The sequence below is a fragment of the Balaenoptera musculus genome, chromosome 17 (assembly GCF_009873245.2).
Source record: "Balaenoptera musculus isolate JJ_BM4_2016_0621 chromosome 17, mBalMus1.pri.v3, whole genome shotgun sequence".
NCBI lineage: Eukaryota > Metazoa > Chordata > Mammalia > Artiodactyla > Balaenopteridae > Balaenoptera > Balaenoptera musculus.
The window spans coordinates 9,531,380-9,552,054 of NC_045801.1; the positions used below are offsets into that span (position 1 = coordinate 9,531,380).

The window sequence follows — 20,675 nt, forward strand, 5'->3', positions numbered from 1 at the left end:
TACTCCCAAAACTAACAACGAAAATAACAGAAGCATTTATATGTAAACCTTCACAAAACTCTAGCAGCAAATCCATACTTAAAGCAAGTTTCAGTTTTGAAGCTACAACCCATTTTCACTTTGTAGAAATAAGGTGGGAATCCTTTGCTTTATTATGATTTGGGCATGCAGAGGAAAAAGTCTAGTTAATTCTCCCCTCTACAAACTAAAACACTCGTTTTGGGATTACGGTAATCTGACACTGGATGATTTCAGATTTTTAAATTTAAAAATATACTGTGTAAGTTTTAAAATCCAGAGGAAAAAATATCTGATTTATAATAAAGAGGTTAAAAAGAACTAGAATTTCACAATCTTGCCACTCAGTATCTTTAATTTTAGCAAGTCTCCTAACACCGTGCAATTTATCGAATTGTGAGTCCTACTGAATCAAAATCTGGGGGAAAAGAAAGGTTGGGCATCTAGGATTTCACATTTATAATCACTGCTCAGGTAATTTGTACAGTTTTTATTTTACATAAAAATCAAGCCTTTCCATATACTTAATACAGGTATGCAAGTTATATATCTCAATACAGCTCTCCTTAAAAATCAATTATTTCCATCAGTATACTTACTGTGACCTTAATAAGTATTTGTAATACCAAGGTCACAGTTTAAAATCCTACTACTACCCTACTGTCCACAATGAAAACCTGGATATTAAAAAAAGATAAAGGTGGGGTTTTCTGCAGATTTTTAGCTAAGTTCTTTAAAAAACAAAAAAACACCAACACATCCAAATCCAATTTCTGCTTAAACGAGCTAAGGCACTGTAGTCAGGAAAATAAACCCTTAAATCAAAAGATACTAACTTGTCCCCATTATAGACATAAAGAATCCACCACAGACGATGACTAGGCTCTTTCTCAGTGAACCAGATGTTTGAGTTATTTTTAATTAAAAATTCTCTGAATATTTCAAAAGTAGGATATGAGTTATTTCAGGCAAAATCCAAAACAGCATTAAAATTCCCCAACGACTTAAATTTTAACAAATTCTTATTTCCTTATTAGTCACAGAGTAACAAAAGGGTTAAATCTGGGGTGTTTGTAACTTCCAAAATTATTTTCAGAACGAATACATTCAATATACCAACGGCATTGATTCTTCTTACAGATTTCACAACACCCACGGTGTCTATGCCATATGTTGAAGATTTTCATTTGACTTGAGATGATTAAATTTCCTGATTAAACAGTAAAGGGAAAGATAGGGAACACTCTCATTATGTATCTAAACAGAATATATATTTAATTTCTCTATCCAAAGTTTGAAGATAGGAAAATATAACACAGGACTTGCTGAGTGGGTCTAGCTAAGTACAAAGTTTAATTTAAAAAACATTAAGCTACTAATTTAAACTTTCGAGGTTCAGTGCTTGACATAGTCTCCCCAAAACTTCCAGCTAAAACATAAAGACTCTAAACATTTTGTATTCACTTGGGTAACACAATGTCAAAAGCCTAAGACTTCTTTAAATTAGGTATTCTTTTAATTTATTATACACATTATGGTCACAGCATGCACAACTTTTATGTTAATCAAAACTCTTAAGGAAATCTAATCTTCTCTAATATCTTTTTTAATGAATCATAAACCAAAATCTGATGCTACCCGAAGATTTCAATGTATTGCTATATCTTCCTCAAGTTCAAAGGTAAGACTTATAACAACGAATGCATGGAAGAAATAAAAAACACGGCAACTTTCTGTGGCATTTATACACAAAGGGAGAACCTGGAAATCTATACACATTTGTGGTATTCATGTTATTACTACAACTACAAAAAGAAACTATTCACTCTTGAAAATTAAAAGGGAACAAGAGAAAATCATCTCACTTTTGTGTAAATACTCAGATTCTTTAGCAAGGTTGAATACAGTGAAATTTTAGATTTAAAAAATTAAGAATGGTGGAATCAACTGTCATTCCAGCAAAAGCTCTGCAGCCAAACCACACTTAATTGTACTCACCCCTCCCTAATGTTCTTGAAACCACTGGATACAAAGCTTTTAAAATTATTCAGCCCTTAACCAGCATGTTGCTGTACCCTATCAGGGCAGGCAGCAAAAAGAGCAGCAATATTTCTTTGCTGCTGAAAAGAGAAGAGAGGCTGTTTACTCCATGTCACTGAGTAAATACGCAGAAAGCAATGGATAGGGAAGGGAAAAAAGAGGAGTATCAGCTGTGTGGGGGGAGAATGTGGTGCTCAACACTCAAAGAGCTAACTGATGCTCTCAGGTGACAGCTCCAGTCTCTAAATGCCCCCTCAGTTCTCTGTTTGAAGTAAAGCAGTTCCTCAGCAAGTTTACATAAGCATTGTATCTGCCACGAGCAGATCATTCAGTTCTTCCACAAATACACGTAACAGTGAGACTCAAAGAAGACAGCATGGGATGATAAGTTACTAATAGTTTAGTTCTATATGAAAGTTTTAGATTACATATGTGGAGCTTCCCTAATTTCTACCTGCAAATTGCACAATTTAGCTTGTCTACCCAGGAATTACAGAACAGCTTATATCCTCTCAACCAACTATAATTTGACAATCTCTTCCCTCAGCTAGGAAGCAGTGACAAGTTAATGACATAAGTACAGGATAGTACATACCACAATTAAGACATACAATCATCTTTAAGGTTTTAAAGTAAGATTTTTTTTTCCTAACAACACTTCATAAATCATCATCGTCAAAGCCTCACATCAAACAGTAAGCGACTGTCCAGCTTCTTTTCCTCGCTACACTGAAATGCTTGCAGTGCGTCTATAAATAAAGGGACTGTCACGAGCCTTACCTAGTTCTTGTCACGCACGCATTTGTTTTAGCAATGTTCCACCTGCTCCCTCTGCCTATTCCATCCTTAAATGAACATGTTCCTCGAGGATCTGCCTCAGCATCTTTACTCCCTTCACAACCTATCCTTTAGTAATTTCATCCACTGTTATTCCTACAAATGTACCCTGAAAGCCCTGTAAGGCACCACACGCTTATCATACCCTGAGATGGACTCACCTGCCTTCTCCAGAAAGTCCCTGTATCATACCAGAGCAGTTCACCCGAACGATCACGCCTGAAATCTGGGAGTGAATCCTGACTCCTCCTTCTCCCTCAACCCCTCATCCAATGAATCCTATGAATTGTACTTTCTCAACAATATTCAGATTTCTACACTGCAATCCATCCCACTACTATCATCCAAGTCCAAAAGCCCACCACTCAGACTACTGTATTCTAATAACCTCTAACTGCTCTCCCTCCAACCTCTCTCATGTGTTTCCATAGCAACCTGTGTTTCTCCTTTAGTAATCTGAGTCACTCTACAAATATACACCGAATGTGTACCATGAGCCACCTACTGTATCAAAAACTATATATACGTTGGCAAAGAAAACAGGCATTAGGTGCTTATAATTAGTCTGGTGAGGAAGATAAGTGTCTGGTCAGCACTTGTCTTCCTCACCAGATTAAGCTTCATGAGAGCAGAGAAGATGTCCGGGGTGATGCCCATGTGTCTAGTATGAGGTACTGCTGTGTCCTCAGTGCCTGTAATAACTGGCACATACTAGGCGTTGATAAGTATGTGTTGCTTAAAAGACAAAATTACCAAATATATATATGGCCTTAAAGTCGTCACGCACCCCAGCACCAATGACTTACTCCCGCCAGCTGTTGGTTACTTCCACCTGTGTGACTCAAACATCTTCCCCAAACCCGCACTCTCACCTCTGGTAACTACTCAGGCTGAGGACGCCATTTCCCACTCACCTTTTCCTTGCGGTCTGTGAACCCCACAGCACTTTCTCAGGGGGCTTGCCATTTCCTTCTTTGTGTGATAGCCATCTACACAAGGTTCTATAAACTGGATAGACTTTTTAAAGCTAGGGACTGCTTTATTCATCCCCATATTCCCCACCTATCACTACCTTGCACATGTAGGCACTAAAATAATCTGCTGAGTGAATCAATCCCTAAGAGAAATCCAACAGGAAAATAAGAAAGACTGAAAGAGAATGTTTGTGACTCCAAGAGTATACAGACAGCGCCTATGACCGAAACGACTACAAGGAGAGATGAGACAACTCCATTCCCGGAGATCGTTAGAGCAAAAGCAGCTGAGACATCATCAGCTAAATGGCTTTAGTTTTGCCTCTAGGTCCCTAAGCTTTTGATTCTAAAATATCTTACGTTCTTGTCAAAAGGCATATTCTAATGCCTAAGACCATAAATTTCAAACTTTTTAAAAAGGAAACAATGTTATTTACCTCCTGAAATTGGATGCAGAATCTTACCATAAGACAGATTAAAGACAGAGCCGGCCCGGCTGAAGCTGGCTCAGGTAGAGAGGCCTGCCTGCTCAGTCTCTCAGCACTCTCTCCACACAACAGTCCCTACTATATTTCCACGGAAGACATTCTGAAAACTTACGTCTAGCGGTAGCTCAAACTTCCCTTGTGCCACCCTCCAATAAGATCAGGAACAACATGTAAAGCTCAGGAACTCCCAACGAGAATCCTGTGCCAGGGGATGGAGCTTTAGTAAAGGTAATACAAATAGAACTGACCTGGGGCAGTTTCTTCCCTCAATCTCCTGGACCTGAGCTGTTCCATTTCGTAAAGATGGCACAGTAAGACAAACCTGGGGCAGCTTCCCAAAGGTGCTCCCATCCTTGGAAGACCAAGTGATGAAGCAGGATGGAATCAAGGGAAAAGGCAGCATGGAGTAGACAAATTATTTAAGGCTGTTTCTGATCCGGGCTGTGAACTGAAAAAGAAACTGGACCCCTGAAATTCACATAGTCCAGCCAGCTAAGAGAATGGGAAAAACCCATAGGGACTTAGACCCCAAATCCTAGCTATTACACATCTGCCTGGACTACCCTCCCCTGTAGATGCCTTCTGGAACCAGCTGCAGCAAAGGGTAACAATCCAAGAAGCAATTCTAATTCTGATTCTGATTCTAATCCCATGTTCATAAAGTATTTCTACCTCTAAAGCACAAGTACATAAATTCTACTGCATCTAAATCTCCCTGAGAAGTATTATCATTTTCCATTGAATGGATCAAATAGTTAATAAAAATACTTATAACTAAGTTCAAAAAACAATTTATGTCAGATGTCATAAACGGACCACTCCTTTCGACTTCCAGGCCAGTCCTTTAGCCTGGCCAGTACCTTTTGCCATTTACGAGGGCCCAGGCATTGACCGCAGCAAATTTGAACATCTTATATTTCATTTTCCCTGCCCAGCGGGAGTGAGATCCATTTAAAGTTAAGTGCAACCACAGCACAGAGAACTTTGTAGCAAATTGCCAAGACAGCTGTTCAAAAAGCCAATTAAATAGCAGGGGTGTGAAGAACACTTAGAATTATCCAGAAAACTGGATACAGTACAGCAGAAATACCCTGGAGTTCAGGTAATGAACTCACCAACTAAGGATAAAACCAAAAATAATGGCATGGAGGAGAATGAAAGTCCTCTTGAAGACTGCAGAGCAAAAGGTTTAATGCCCATTTTTTAGAATATGGCAAACTTGATGCAGAGGTACAATGACAAAAGCTGAGTAGTGATTCCTTCTTTAATAAAAATTAGAATCATGCTATCTAATAATACCTAAAGTTAGGAAGCAGTAAATAAATATGCAGAAGGGAGGATATGACAGCCTATACAGAAAGAGGAAAATTAATAGTAGCTCCTGCTTGATTTCGAGCATATGCGAAAGCAGGCTCATTTTAAGAGTGGAATAAACCTGGCAAATACAAATGATGAAAGAATTTTGACAGGTTTGACATATTAATCATAGGAGGAATTGCCAACATCCATTTTGTGATCATACTTCCCTAGAATTGTGTTCATTCTACAATACACAATCATTCAGGGAAATAAAAACAAAAAAAGCCTACAAGCTCCCAATAAACCAAACCCAAAGTGATTCATCTCAACCTTTCAGGTTTTCACAACTGGAACCACCACTTAATAAATCAGAAATTATTTCTTCCTCCTTTCAGAATAAAACACCAATGATAAGCATTTGCTATCACCTGACAGTAGCAATCAGACAGTAAATGCACTGTTTTCCTAAGCCATATATATATACACATACACACACAATCAACACTATCTGATCAGTTACCCAAAATCCTTTTCTATGGGCTAAAGGAAGAACCAGTTCAGGGCAAGATTTTGTTTCATTTAGGTTTTGGAAAGAATTACGAAAATGTTGAAAAAAATTATGGTAAAGTTGTAAAAAAAAAACTTAAGCATCTTTTTCTGATTGTGGATTATATGCTAACTGTAGAAACTCTGGAAAACAAAAATTATAGAAAAGAAAATAAAAACAGTTCATAATCCCAGTGCTTCCGTAAGTATTTTAAATGGCTGCATGATATTTTGTTGCAAGGATGTTCTATATTCAATTTGCACCACTTCCCCATTATTGAATATTAAAGTTTCTAGGTTTTTACTATTTTACAAATATTAAGGTGACAGACACCTCAGTGCAGACATCCTAGTGCAGTTTATGTTTTTAATCATTTCTTAAGGATTCCCAAAAGTGAAATTACTGGGTCAATGAGTAAAAGCATTATCAGAGCACTTGATAAAATATTGCCAAATTACTTTCCAAGAATTGTACCAATTTAAACTTCTGCCTTTTCTACTGCACCTCACCACCACCTTTGCCTATTACTGTTAAAGTCTTCGGTAATGCGGTAAAGCTAAAATGATTTCAGCTTCTAATGAGCATTTCTTTATTAGTAAAATTGAGCCATCTCCCCCCAAATCTTTATCAATCATTTGTACTTAGACTTTGACAAGCATAGGTGTGTGCTTTAACCACGGAGGGTTGGTGGTATTTTGCTTTCCGATTTGTATAAATACTGCAAATATTGATCTCTTATATTTGATGTTAACTTTGAATCCTTCTTCAAATCTTTAGCCACAGATTTTTATAATACTTCTTTACCATACCTTTCCATCCCCCATAAAGGTAGTATGAAGTAGTACATAAAGGTAGTTATGTAGTTGTGAATACCCACCCAGTATTCAGGTGACCTGGGGTCATTCCATACCTAAGTTGAGCTATATAATAGGTAAGATGTGGCTTTCTCCTAAGAACTAGTGCTTTCATTTGACTCGGGGGGGAAAAAGGGCCTCTGCTTCCCACAACACAGTTTTCTTTCCTTTTAGAGAGGTACCTGTGGGTGGGGGAGGGGACAATACTGAAAATCACATCCTAGGAGACCAGAGAAAGATGGCGGCAGCTGTTTTTCTTTGAAGTTGCCCACCCCAAATCGCCCGAAGTGGGAGTCCAGGCAGATGGAGTTTCCCGAGAAAGCGGGGCTTCCTCCACCCACCTGCCCCTCTACTCAGGTGATAGAGCTTTGGGAGGTGCTTAGAACCATACCAAACTCCTGAGATGGAAGTGAGGTAATGGGGGGCGGGGGGGACCTTCTCACTCTGGCTCCCCAAAGAAGCTGGACAGGGTCAGGCAAGACCCCACCCTGACCCAACAGATCACTGCTGACCGGATCAGGCCTGTAGTCTGCTTGGACCTCCAGGTTGAGAAGGTAATCTCTGGGGAGCACATTGTAGGGACCCTGGATGGGAAAGCAGGCCAGGCTGTGGCCACAGCTTGGTCTATAACATGTAATATTTAGACCAGTGGTTCTCAACCCAGGGACAATCCCCCCCACCAGGGGACATTTGGCAATGTCTGAAGACATTTTTGGTTGTCACAGCTTTAGGGGACAGGGAGAATTACTACTAGCTTCTACTGGGTAGAGGCCAGAGAAGCTGCTACACATCCTACAATGCACAGGAAAGCCCTAGACCTCCCAAACAAGAAATGATCCAGTCCAAGACATCAAGAGAGCAAGAATTGAGAAACCCAAATTTAGACTATGATTTGCGGGCCTCCATTTGTATTCTTGTCTCAGGTCTTGCAAATATTTCAGGCAGGTGTGCTAAGAATCTAATCATAAACTATAAAACTTTTTATAACACTGTTTTTATGGGAAAAAAGTTATTTCAGGTTATAGTATCCAAAGAATAACTTCTCTGACTCCAGTTAGAATTCATTCTTTTATTCAACATTTACCAAGTACCTATTATGTGATCAGGCATAGCGCTAAGCAAAAGTGACAGTGTTAAAGGAAACTGATAGGATCTGAGGACTGCAGATTCAACTCCTGCCCGGCTTGGAGCAGTGCAGTGTGAAAAAAGAACTGGGACCGTGAAGTCACACCTATCCACTTCCAATCCCAGCTCCACCACTTACTGTCATTAGGCATGTTACTTGCCTTCCCCGAACCAATCTCTTCATTTCTATAATTGGTCAAATAGGACCCTCCTCAATGTCGGAGACAACTAAGTAAGATCATTCCTGTAAAGCACAAAGTATATTGCCTCGTACACGATCAATATCCAATAATCAATTTCTATTACTAAGAGGAAATTTTAAGTTTTTAAGTAACCACTAAGTTGGAAACTGCTAATATGCCTACAAAATAGCCACTAACTGTGACTGTGACAGCTGGAACACAATTTTAGTCACGTTAATTGCACAGCATCTTACATCCTTCAAATTCTGGCTCCTTTCTCCTTCTCCAGCCTCATCTCCCATGACCTACATCGTCTTTAATGCAGCCCCGTGTCCCCATGAGTGGGGACAGATTGAAAGATGAGATCTGGTAGTAACCAAAACACGTCAGGCCAAAGGTCGCTGTGAGAAAGAAAACTCTTCAGCTATAACTCTGGCAGTGTACATAGGTGCTGGGTGGGAGAGGGAGAAAAGGGGGTGAGGGGCAGAGAGGGAGAGAGAACGAACAAACACAAAAGGTTCACAAGCCAGTAACAGATCAAGTTTACTTGTCATGTGTTTCTAAATGAAAACACTTTCACCAGCATTCATCCCTCACTTCACAATTCACCTATATTCTGCACTTATTTCATAAGAATGGACTGAAAAATAAGTCAAATATAATCAACCTCATCAATGGAAAAATCCACACACAGATGGACCACATTACCACAGCCTAACAAATGCGGCCAGATATCAATGCCAACATCTAAATGAGAAAAGAAAGCATTACCCACAAATAATTACTGAAAGTATAGTTTAACAGCAAAGAATGGTTAATAGTTACAGTTTCCCTTAGCCAATATACAATGTTTTCATATATAATAAAAGGGCACATTTTATTGGACCTGCTTTGAGACAAGTTATCTGTCAGCTAACAAGGCCCTTTCATATAAGTAGTTTATTAAAAAGTTTACATCTATACCTATATAACCAAGCATCTACCTAGCACACCCCTGGAATCCCCGGCGATCTCTGCTCAGATTCCTGTGACAAGACAGAAGCAAAGGCAAAAATGTTAAATATTCTTTTAAGTTCACATGTCTGATGTAAGTTTTGGCCAAGCTCACTTTTGCCTTAGTGTAACTCCAGGGAAAATTTTTTAAAAAGATAAACTATTATCAACTTAGCTATGGAAAAATAAACATTATCTATGCTCAGTGTGATTATGGATAGGAACCGTAACCCAAACCCTAACCCCAGGTCTGTGTTCAAGTCCTGGTTCTACTCCACCCGTGACCTTAGCCGAGTTACTGAAACTCACCGAGTCTCAGTCTCCTGATATGCAAAATAAAATGAAACGATTGGATTGAGAAGCTTTAACATTTCTTCCACTCAAATTCTGATACAGGGTTTGGAAAATCTTCACAATCAAAATGTTTCTTAACGATCCTTTGGGTGTAGGAGGATGAAATGAAGGCCTTTAGAGAAATGATGTGACAAATTACAGGTTTGTAGATTTGAAAAGATCGTTTAGTGAAACAGTCTTGAAATCTGTGCTTAGTGATTATTGCAAACTACTGCCTGAAAATACACAGTGACATGACCACAGAACTGTTCCTGTGTCGCAGCAACTTCCTGTCACCATCCTTCCAGGTAGCTGTTTTCTGAAAAAGAGTCTATGGATCTCCTAAATAAGTCCAATGAAGCGACTATTAACACTCATGAGATATGCCATCGTTCAGCCTTCAGGGGTGTACTATGCGCCACTGGATTCTACTTACCAATTCCAGTTTCAATGACTGAGGGTATCAATATTCCAAATAAGCAACAAAATAGCAAGAGTAGAATAATTCTATGACTTGGAATAAGGGTCACTCTCAGAATTATAGAGTCTGGAAAGACCCTAGTGATCATCTCCAACACTTTCATTTTACAGAAAAGCATTACATTTATTTCACTAAACGCTTAAGGATTAATTGGCTGAGCATGTATGTACATGAGCCTCCTAACTCATTTGACATTAGAAAGAAAAAAAGTTTCACTTATTGGGGGGGTGGGGGGTGTTCCTTCCTAAAAAATCCCTAAAGAAAATAATAATTTTGCTGGAAATTACTTATTCTACATGCAGAATTTCTGAGAAGTACTAATATCCATACACTATCACAGCTATTTTGGTGGTTCTGGTCACAAAAGAAGAGAAAAAGGCAATTATGAACACAACTGACTTCACACGTGTACCACCAATCGGTACCACACTTTTAAGCAACCACAGAAACTGTACCATAATAAATATTAACAGCAATGATAGATAACTCAAATATTTCACTTGCCCTCCAGTCAGGTCACGGATCTTGTAATCCTAACTATGCAAAGTACACCATGGCTCATCCTTGTGTTATTCTGCATTGTAAATCACACAAGGGGAAAAAAAAGTCTTCTATCCACTCTATGGGGCTACATAACCTTCGAACATAACTAAAAAACTCTGTTTAATTGCCATTTTACCAAGAGTCCACATGAAGCCTTAACTTTCAAGAAAGGTGTTCCTCCCCCACCCCCTTTGCTTTCTAAGAAAGTAAAAGATTAGCACAGTGCTAATTCACTTGTTAACATGAATATAAATTTAGGAACAAAAAATTGACAATAATACTGATGATGATATTCCTCCAGTCTAGAAGAATAAGATATAAACTGCTGACATACGTACGGGATACAAAAATCCAAGAACATCAAGTTTAGGACACACAGGACTGGGTTAAGAGAACAAAATCCACCTTACCCATACATATATGAGGAGTTATTAGTAATCTTTACATCAAGATTGTTTAAAAAGTTGTAACAGCGTTACATAAACCTTTCTAGTATCAGGAAATAATTCCTCTTTACCCACCACTGGACAAAACATGCATTTGAGGCTGACCTGGAAATCCAATGTCCCATGTGTCTACAAAAATAAGGACAATTAGGAAAAGTTATGAATTCTAAGAAATACGAACTAATTGGAAACATACCGACAAGTGTTTCAAGATTCTACAGCATGAAACGCTTGCAAGAGCCCTACTTGAAAAGAATCTCAAATCAATCATCATCATGCTTGCTCTACGTCCAAACTCAGGAGCTTCCCTAGTCTGCACGTACCCAGATAGGTCACCGGGTTTAAAGTCACATGGTGATTCTCTGGGTCGTTTAAAAATTTGTCGTTGGTAGTGTTATAGTACCCTGTTTGTCCAAAACGCCTCCACTATCCAGCAATTTTCAAACTTCAGGGTCCCTCAGTAACACGTAGGACACGCAGATTCCAGGGCCCAAGCTCCAGAATCTTATTCAACGTGTCTAGGGAGGAGCCCTACACCTGCATTTTCAATCAGCTGCCAGTTGGATCTGAAGCCGGTGGGTCCAACAAGATCCCCAAAGAGCACCTGCTTCAACCCCCGGGACGTGTCACAGAGAAAAGTCAGGGCTGCTGGGACTTCGGGCGCCGCGGGGAAGGGCTCTGGGCCAGGCCGGAGCGTCCCACCAGGAGATGCCTGGTCCTCGAGCAAGTGAGGAGGCAATGGCGATGGGACGGAGCTATTTTCAGCATTTCCATAAAGTGCCATTTAGCTCTGCTGGAGAAAGAGCTGGACTTCCAAGTCCCACAGATCAAGCTTACTAGCAGCTCTGCCACTTACTAGCCGTGCGTCCTTAGCGCTCGGACCTCGGTTTCCCCGTCTGTGCAACGGGCTCCCACGCCACCCCACCGGGGAAGCCTAAGCCCAAACGAAACTAACTCGGCCGGTCGCCGGCACTTCCTGGCTCTCCCCGGCCCGGCCCGCCTGCCCCGCCGCCCCGCCGGACGGCGACACCGGAGTACGCGCCCAGCGGGCCGCCGCCTCCCAACGCTCCCCGCCCGGTCCGACCCTCGGCCGGCCACTCACGGGTAGGCATGGTGACCCCGAGCCGCGCTCGCCGCCGGGCCGAGGCTCAGCGGGGCCTCGCCAGGCGCGCCGACGGCACCATGACGGGCAGGGGCCGGGCCGGGGAGACCGGGACGAGGCGAAGGGCGAAGGACGAAGGGCGAAGGGCGAAGGGCGGAGGGCGCAGACGCGGACCCCGCGGCTCACGCAAAGGAAGCTGGCAACAAGGGCCGCCGCCAGCCCAGCTCCGCGCCGGACGATACTTGGGCGTCCGCACGCCCTGACGTCAGCACGTCACCGACGTCTCGGCCCCGCCTCCACAGGGAGGCCAAGCTCCGGGCAGGGAGGGGCTGCGTGCTGGGGCTTGGGGAAGTTGGAGAGGACAGGGCCGCGCGTAGGGTCACTTCGGGCTTCGTTTTATTGTCAGACCCTCCTGATTTGAGTCATATTCATTTTCATGAACGCTTATGAGAGGTGCATTAGCAATATTTGCTTCTTGCAACTGCACCCGTTTATGAGGTTGTGAGGCTACGCGTGATGGCCTTGAGTGCATCGAGTACCCGTAGGCTTTTTCTTTTATAAGCTCTTGAACCTGCAGTGTGTTCTGTATTCTCCGAAAACGTGATTTGAGACGCATGGAGGTCATCCGGGGCGACGGCTGCGCCTGTTCTGAGAGGAGAGCAAGTGTAATTTCCTCTTGTTCTGTGCCGCATCTTCTTTATCCATTCATCCGATGATGGACACTTAGGTTGCTTCCATGTCCTGGCTATTGTAAATAGAGCTGCAATGAACATTTTGGTACATGACTCTTTTTGAACTATGGTTTTCTCAGGGTATATGCCCAGTAGTGGGATTGCTGGGTCGTATGGTAGTTCTATTTTTAGTTTTTTAAGGAACCTCCATACTGTTCTCCATAGTGGCTGTATCAATTTACATTCCCACCAACAGTGCAAGAGTGTTCCCTTTTCTCCACACCCTCTCCAGCATTTATTGTTTCTAGATTTTTTGATGATGGCCTTTCTGACCGGTGTGAGATGATATCTCATTGTAGTTTTGATTTGCATTTCTCTAATGATTAATGATGTTGAGCATTCTTTCATGTGTTTGTTGGCAATCTGTATATCTTCTTTGGAGAAATGTCTATTTAGGTCTTCTGCCCATTTTTGGATTGGGTTGTTTGTTTTTTTGTTATTGAGCCGCATGAGCTGCTTGTAAATCTTGGAGATTAATCCTTTGTCGGTTGCTTCATTTGCAAATATTGCAAATATCCTCTTGTTCTGATGGTGACTTTCAGAGAGATTTCACGCCTCAGGAGTCAGTTTCCTCCAGAGAGGGCGGTTCTGTCCACTTGACTGAGTCACTTTTCTTTACTCTCTGAATGTCATTGATAATTGATGTATCTAATAGTCACCGACCTAAGCGAATACTTGGAGCCCAGAGCCTTCAGCAACCCACATACGCTTAGCTAGTCCCTGTGGGCTGTGGACAGCCAGTATGGAGAAGTCGAAGGAAACCACAGAGGTCTCAGCCAGTGTTTCTCAAAGTGGCTCAAGATCCTCTTGTGCCTGAATCACCTGGGAACCTGTTAAAAATCAGATTCCTGCCTTCCTAGCTGAACCCCGATGGATCACACTTGAGGGTGATTCAAATACCTATTTAAGTTTGAGATCCTTTGTCCTAGTGCCAACATTCTGGTTAAGAAATGATATTGGGCAGTACTGAAAGAAGAAGAAAAAGAAGGTGAAGATAAGAGGCGTGAGGGCTTGAGGGAAACTAGTCTTGAGGTGGACTTCTAAGAAAGCAGAATTTGAGTTAGCAAAGACCTGGAGAGCTCTTAAAGAGGCTGGGGGAGGGTGGAGGGCAATTTAGAGCGAGTCAGGGAAGTGTGTACAAATGCCATGTAGGAGGCTGTCTCTTGCTTAAGGGTATAAGGGGCAGATTACCAAATACTTGGTTTTCTTTCAATGCATCGTTGCATATTTTTATCATCTATAACATCTTTCCTGCTCCCAGTTTTCTTCCCCAGACTTTCACAACATCTTGATTTGCCTCTACTGTAGCATTTTTCCCACTGAATCCTAATTAAACTGTCATACGTGCTTGTATTCTACCACTGGGCTGTACACATTTCAGAAAATGGCAAAAACCATATTCTGTTCATATTTCTGTATTCCTGCCTGGCACACAGTAGGGGGACTAGAGCATGTTAATGTAATATCTATGTAAATAAAGTACATATTTATTCACTGGATGTAAAAACAAAACAGGTACAATGGAGCTAGTTAATGAACAACTTTACATGCAAGCTTGGAATATGTCCTTTAAGAAACCACTCTAGGTTCTTTATAAGGACAGTAGCATTGAATTATCAACAACAGGGTTCTGTGGAGCCGACAGCATGACAGAAAAACCATGGAGGGAAGACCTCGATTTTGATACGGAAGGGAGTGTTAGGTGCATAGTAGTGGTGGCTGTGGAAAAGGAAAGGGCTGAATCTTACTGCAGAAGAAGACTCTCTGGGATTTGCTGGCTGCTGACTTGGGAGCAAAAGCAGGCATCTGTTAGTTACGAAACTCCAAGTTTGCGGAATGAGGAAACGGAAGAGCAGTAGGCAACTTGGGAAGGAAAGCTGCTTTAGGGAGGAGGTGTGAAGAGAAGGTGTGAGTTTCTCTTTTACGTATTAGGCTTGAGATGACATCCAAGAGAAACATCCGAGAGAACAGATCTGAAGGCAGCTGGGCATACCAGGCTGAAGGCAGGCAGAGGGATCTCAAGAAGAGAGATTTGGGAATCTTTGGCCCTGGGACAAAAGCTGAAGGCAAGAGTCAGAGAAAGCCTGCTGAGGGAGGGTGTGGAGCCAAAATGACAGAGATAGAGGAGATCCAGAGGGCACAGTGCCCAGGAAGGCAAAGGAGGATAAGATGCCGAATGACAGACATCTCTGCTTACATTGTTCAAAAAAGATGCAAATCCCAGAGGCCCTGAGATAGTTTGGCCCATACTGGGTTCGGTTTTTTCACTGTTTTTTTTTTTTTTTTTTAATCCCCTGGACCTTTTGGTTTTGTATAGTTGCCAGAAATAAAATCTGCAGCCAAAGATCCTGAGGAGGGAAGGAAGGACAGGTCAAAGTCAGGAATAATAATATCCTGATGATTGGTTCACATATACCACACCTAAGTGTTTTCCTAGTTAGTACACGTAGGCTTTTGGTAACACAGTTACCGTACAGACCCCCTTTCCCTGTCAAATCCTCTGGATCAAGTTCTGCCTCTGTATCACCCCTCCCCTTACCCCCAATTTCTAGAGGACTGATTCTGCCACCACCTTCTTAGTAGTTGAGCTAAGAGTGTTTGCCTCTCCTGGACCTCTTTTGAATACCCTTCCCATCCCCTCTGTGCCAGTGCTTCTCTCTTAAAGCCCAATTTGAACTGGTAGGAACTGGGCTTTATCCATCTCCGTGTCCGCACACTTCCCAGCTCTTGTTCTTACACACTGTGTAGGGCCAACACCAAGATGAGCCACTAGATAGATCCCTCTTCCAGGAAGGATGCCTGCCTGATAATATCAGTTAAGATGGTGTTAGAAAGATCATTGTCAACATCCTATCAGAGTATTTGCTTTTAGCCCAAATTTCCCAAAATAGCTCTGCTTCATGTTTAGTCCAGTTTTTGTTCCAATTTCCAAATCAAGCACTGAGACGATTCACTTTTAATTAGCACGCATTTTCGTGTTCAAAGGTATATATATATATATATATGTATATATATATATTTTTTGGCTGCGTTGCGTCTTCATTGCTGCGCACGGGCTTTCTCTAGTTGTGGCGAGCGGGGGCTACTCTTGTTGCAGTGCGCGGGCTTTTCATTGCAGTGGCTTCTTTTGTAGCGGAGCACGGCCCCTAGGTGCGCGGGCTTCAGTAGTTGTGGCTCACGGGCTCAGTAGTTGTGGCTCACTGGCTCTAGAGTGCAGGTTCAGTAGTTGTAGTGCACAGGCTTAGTTGCTCCGCAGCACGTGGGATCTTCCTGGACCAGGGCTCGAACCCATGTCCCCTGCATTGGCAGGCGGATTCTTAACCACTGCGCCACCAAGGAAGTACAGTGTTCAAAGGTATTTGCCAGCAAATTTACAGTTTATAGGAAATAACTGTAAGGTTACTTACTTCTCCCAAAAGGTCAAAATGATGCAACTTGATGCTCTCATTGCTTAGTTTTCTTTCTCACTAAATATTTATATCAGTAATATGCCCTTCTTGTTTCATTTCTTTCCATTCTATTTCTACCATTGCCTAATAGTGACTCGGGGCTTTCTGGTTCTTATGAGGCATCAAAATTACAGACTTTGGACTTGGAAAACGTGGGTCTGAATACTGCCTTCCCCCTTACCTGGCCTTTTGACAATCTTTGACCTCTCTGGACTTAATTTTCCTCAGTTTTAAAATCAAGAGACATTCCTGTGTGGTAACATTCTATGAGTCCCTTCAAGGCAGTAGTTCTCAAACTTGACTGAACTTTGGAATCACCAGGGGAGCTTTTAAAAATACCCATGCCCGGTTCCCACTCCCCAGATTCTGATGTAGTTTGGTCTGCAGTGTGGCCTGGGTGTGGACCTAATTTCAAAGCTCTCCAGATGTTTCTGTGTGTAACCAAAGTGGAGCACCATTCTCTTAGAAAAGACTTGAAGTATGATGAGACTCTAATCATACATGTCATACATCTCATCAGGCCATTTCTGTTGCCATTTAAGCTCATGCATTTGAGATCACTGCACTCTGAATGCCAGAGTAATTTTCTCACTACCGTCCTAGCCAAAGTCGTTGGAAACACACGAGACCAAAGGAAAAGGATGAGCCTCTAATCCAGAAGGTCATTCCTAACCCCTCTCTGTGCCAACTAGGACAGCATGCGAGGCACACGCTCCTGATCAGCCCACGAGCCAAATGTCACAGGCATCTGTGCTTTAGAAAGAGAATTGCAAATGGATGGGGAGCAAAATCCTGAGATAATAAGGCGAAGAGTTCTTGATTAGGTCAGACAAAACAGCTGGAAACTCTTCCTTAGAAACACTATCATTTTAAACAATTAGAGGAAAGCATTATCTCTCATTGTTATTTACTAAAATGCTAGCTAGCTTTAGCATTTAACATAGGGTGTAGTGGAGCTGCTAAAAGGAGAGAGAGGAAAAAGCTCCTTAAACACAGGGGCATTCCTGGCAGTGAGATCCTTTACAAGACTTTTAATGACAAATGGAATCACATCATGTGTATTGGGGTATTCCCTCTACATGGAGCATATTAGGTGCTTAATAAACATTTGAGGAAGAGAGGGAGAAAGAGAGGGAAGAAGGGGGGAGCATAAACACAAAGGACATAAAGACAAGAAGCAAACATAGATAAATCAAAGTACATGGGCTTCCCTGGTGGTGCAGTGGTTGAGAATCTGCCTGCCAATGGAGGGGACACGGGTTCGAGCCCTGGTCTGGGAAGATCCCACATGCCACAGAGCAACTAGGCCCGTGAGCCACAACTACTGAACCTGCACGTCTGGAGCCTGTGCTCCGCAACAAGAGAGGCCGCGATAGTGAGAGGCCCGCGCACCGCGATGAAGAGTGGCCCCCGCTTGCCGCAACTAGAGAAAACCCTCGCACAGAAACGAAGACCCAACACAGCCATAAATAAATAAATAAAATAAATAAATAATTTTTAAAAAACACACAAAAAAAACCCAAAGTACATGATCCTTTTCCCATATAGGTTATTACAGAATATTGAGTAAAGTTCCCTGTGCTATACTGTAGGTCCTTGTTGCTTATCTATTTTATATATAGTGGTGTGTGTAAGTTAATCCCAAACTCCTAATTTGTCCCCCCTTTCCACATTTCCCCCTTGGTAACCATAAGTTTGTTTTCGAAATCTGTGAGTCTGTTTCTGTTTTGTAAATAAGTTCATTTATATCATTTAAAAAATTAGATTCCACATATGAGGCTGTATTAGAAGAGGCTGTTTGTGGTGTATTGGGAAAATGTTCTCAATTTCTTCCCCTGGCTGTGTGCACACTCTTGCAGTTGACTTTGGGACTCTCTTTCTCCAGTCCTAATTCTGGACTGGCCTTGCAACTTGCTTTGGCCAATGGGACAGCAACAAACATTGTGCAAGCAGAGACTTACAAAATGTGATGAAGCCTGGCCTCCGTTGGAGGAGAGAGGCCCCAATCATCCCAACCATCCCAGACGAGGCCATCATAAGTCAGCCAGCCCCAGGTGACCCACCAGCTCCACAAAGATTCAACAGTGAATCTAGCCAAGACCAGCATAAGAACCGCCCAGCTGAGACCAGCCCAAATTGTCAGTGCACAGTGGCATGAGCTAAATAACTTGTTGTTATTTTAAGCCACCAAATTTGAGGGTGGTTAGTTATGAACCCCATAATCCCTATTAATAGCTATCACTATATCTATAGCTAACTAATCCCTGTTGTATAAAATTAATCACGGGGGGTATAATCTATCAAGATCTCAGTATGTGCCAAGTACTGTGCTGAGTACCTTACCTGCATTTTCTGACAAAGTGCTCACAGAAACTCTGAGTAGATAAGTATGAGTATCCCATTGATTTAATAGAGGAAACTGAAGCTTGGAGAGATTAAATAGGTCTCAAAAGTCATCTGTAAGTAATGGCCCTGGAATTTGAACTCAGGTCTGTGCATCCCCAAACCCAAGCTCTTAACTACAGACAATGCAGAGTCAGCTGAAGAGCCAATCAGAGCCCAGTAGGAGATGCATATTTAGACTCTGTGGAGTTAGAGACAATGATGGTCTCTCTTCCAGTTTGTTTTGCAGAAAAAATTGTCAAGCCCTCCAGGGGAGGAATCGTGCTTTCCATCTGTTTCAATGACCTTAAAGGAAGCCAAGAGGTTTTGTACTGATTCTCTTTTTGTAGGATGGGAGCTGAATGACAGTCACCATGTAGTTTCCTGTCACTTGAGAAGAAGATAGAAATAAGAAATTGTGATGATTGGCTATTGTTTCCAAATAAGTTCTACGTATGTCAGTGTCCACCTTTCTCAGAAAAATGTTTTTTAAAATATTGCATCCGATGGGATATGCAATGCTTATAGAGTTCCTATGAGAAATCTTCATCCATAAATTGTGCCATCATGGTCTTTAATATAGCTACTGAGAGGAAGGGAGGGAGAGAGAGAGAGGGAGAGGGAGAGAGAAATCGCACACGCAGGAGAGAGCTGCCTATTAAATTTGCCTCAAATAAGGTAATAGCATTATGGTTAGATAACATCACTGCTAATCATATTTACCTTGAATCATGAATGTAGGGGGAGAGAGCAGGGAGGTTACTGGTTAGAAATAAAGCCAGTATATTTTATGCCTTTGAAGGAGAAACCCAGTTGCAGACAAACCCTACTCTATCCAATGAAATGAGGGAAGGGAGTGGCAGATCTGCTTGGAAACATTAAAAAAAAACTCACAAGCAGGTGGCTGAAACCAGTGTCAGTAATTTCAGTAATTCCAAATGTAGTGTGTATAAGATTGTTTTTACTAGAGTATAAAGGAGCAATATTGTGGATAACACTTTGAATGGTCTGTAGGTCTCTTTGTATCTTGGATTTTCAACTCCAACGTTTGTTTTAAAAGAACAAGAATTAGACCTAACCCAGCATTTTAGGTTCTGGACCCCTCTCCCTTTCCCTCCTTTTCCCCAACCATTAGGGACTTCTTGCAGATAAGTCACTATTCTGTCAACGTTTGAAGCATGTCCTGAATTCTCTTGGCCCCAGTTTTGGGTTCCCCCAGCAATCTTTTTTAAAAAAATTTTATTTATTTGATTTACAATGTTTTGTTAGTTTCAGGTGTATAGCACACTGATTCAGTTATACACATACATATATTCATTCTTTTTCAGATTCCTTTCCCATATAGGTTATTACAGAATATTGAGTAAAGTTCTGTGTGCTATACAGTAGGTCCTTGTTGGTTATCTGTTTTATATATAGTAGTGTGTGTAAATTAATCCCAAGCTCGTAATTTGTCCCCCTCTTCCACGTTTCCCCTTTGGTAACCATAAGTTTGTTTTCGAAATCTGTGAACCTGTTTCTGTTTTGTAAATAAATCCATTTATATCATTTTTAAAATTAGATTCCACATATGAGTAATATCATATGATATTTGTCTTTCTCTGTCTGACTTACTTCACTTAGTATGATAATCCCTAGGTCCATCCATGTTGCTACAAATGGCATTATTTCATTCTTTTTTTATGGGGCTGAGTAATATTCCATTGTATATATGTACCACATCTTCTCTACCCATTCCCCTGTTATTGGACACTTAGGTTGCTTCCATGCCTTGGCTTTTGTAAATAGTGCTGCAATGAACACTGGAGTGCATGTATCTTTTTAAATTATGGTTTTCTCAGGGTATATGCC

The 20,675-nt window shown here is 41.6% G+C and overlaps 1 protein-coding gene across 2 annotated transcripts in view; it reads right to left on the reverse strand.

The window, feature by feature from the left end:
* The window catches only part of EFR3A (EFR3 homolog A), a 95,434-nt gene extending 82,915 nt beyond the window's left edge, over nucleotides 1–12,519 (reverse strand). The window contains exon 1 of one of the 2 annotated variants that reach the window (XM_036830033.1): nucleotides 12,263–12,518. In XM_036830033.1, coding sequence (XP_036685928.1) covers nucleotides 12,263–12,272 — 10 coding nt within the window. In that variant the 5' untranslated portion in view covers nucleotides 12,273–12,518. Of the gene's footprint in view, nucleotides 1–12,262 lie in introns of both variants that reach the window. The other variant, XM_036830034.1, reaches the window with a different exon arrangement.
* Nucleotides 12,520–20,675: the final 8,156 nt, after the last annotated feature.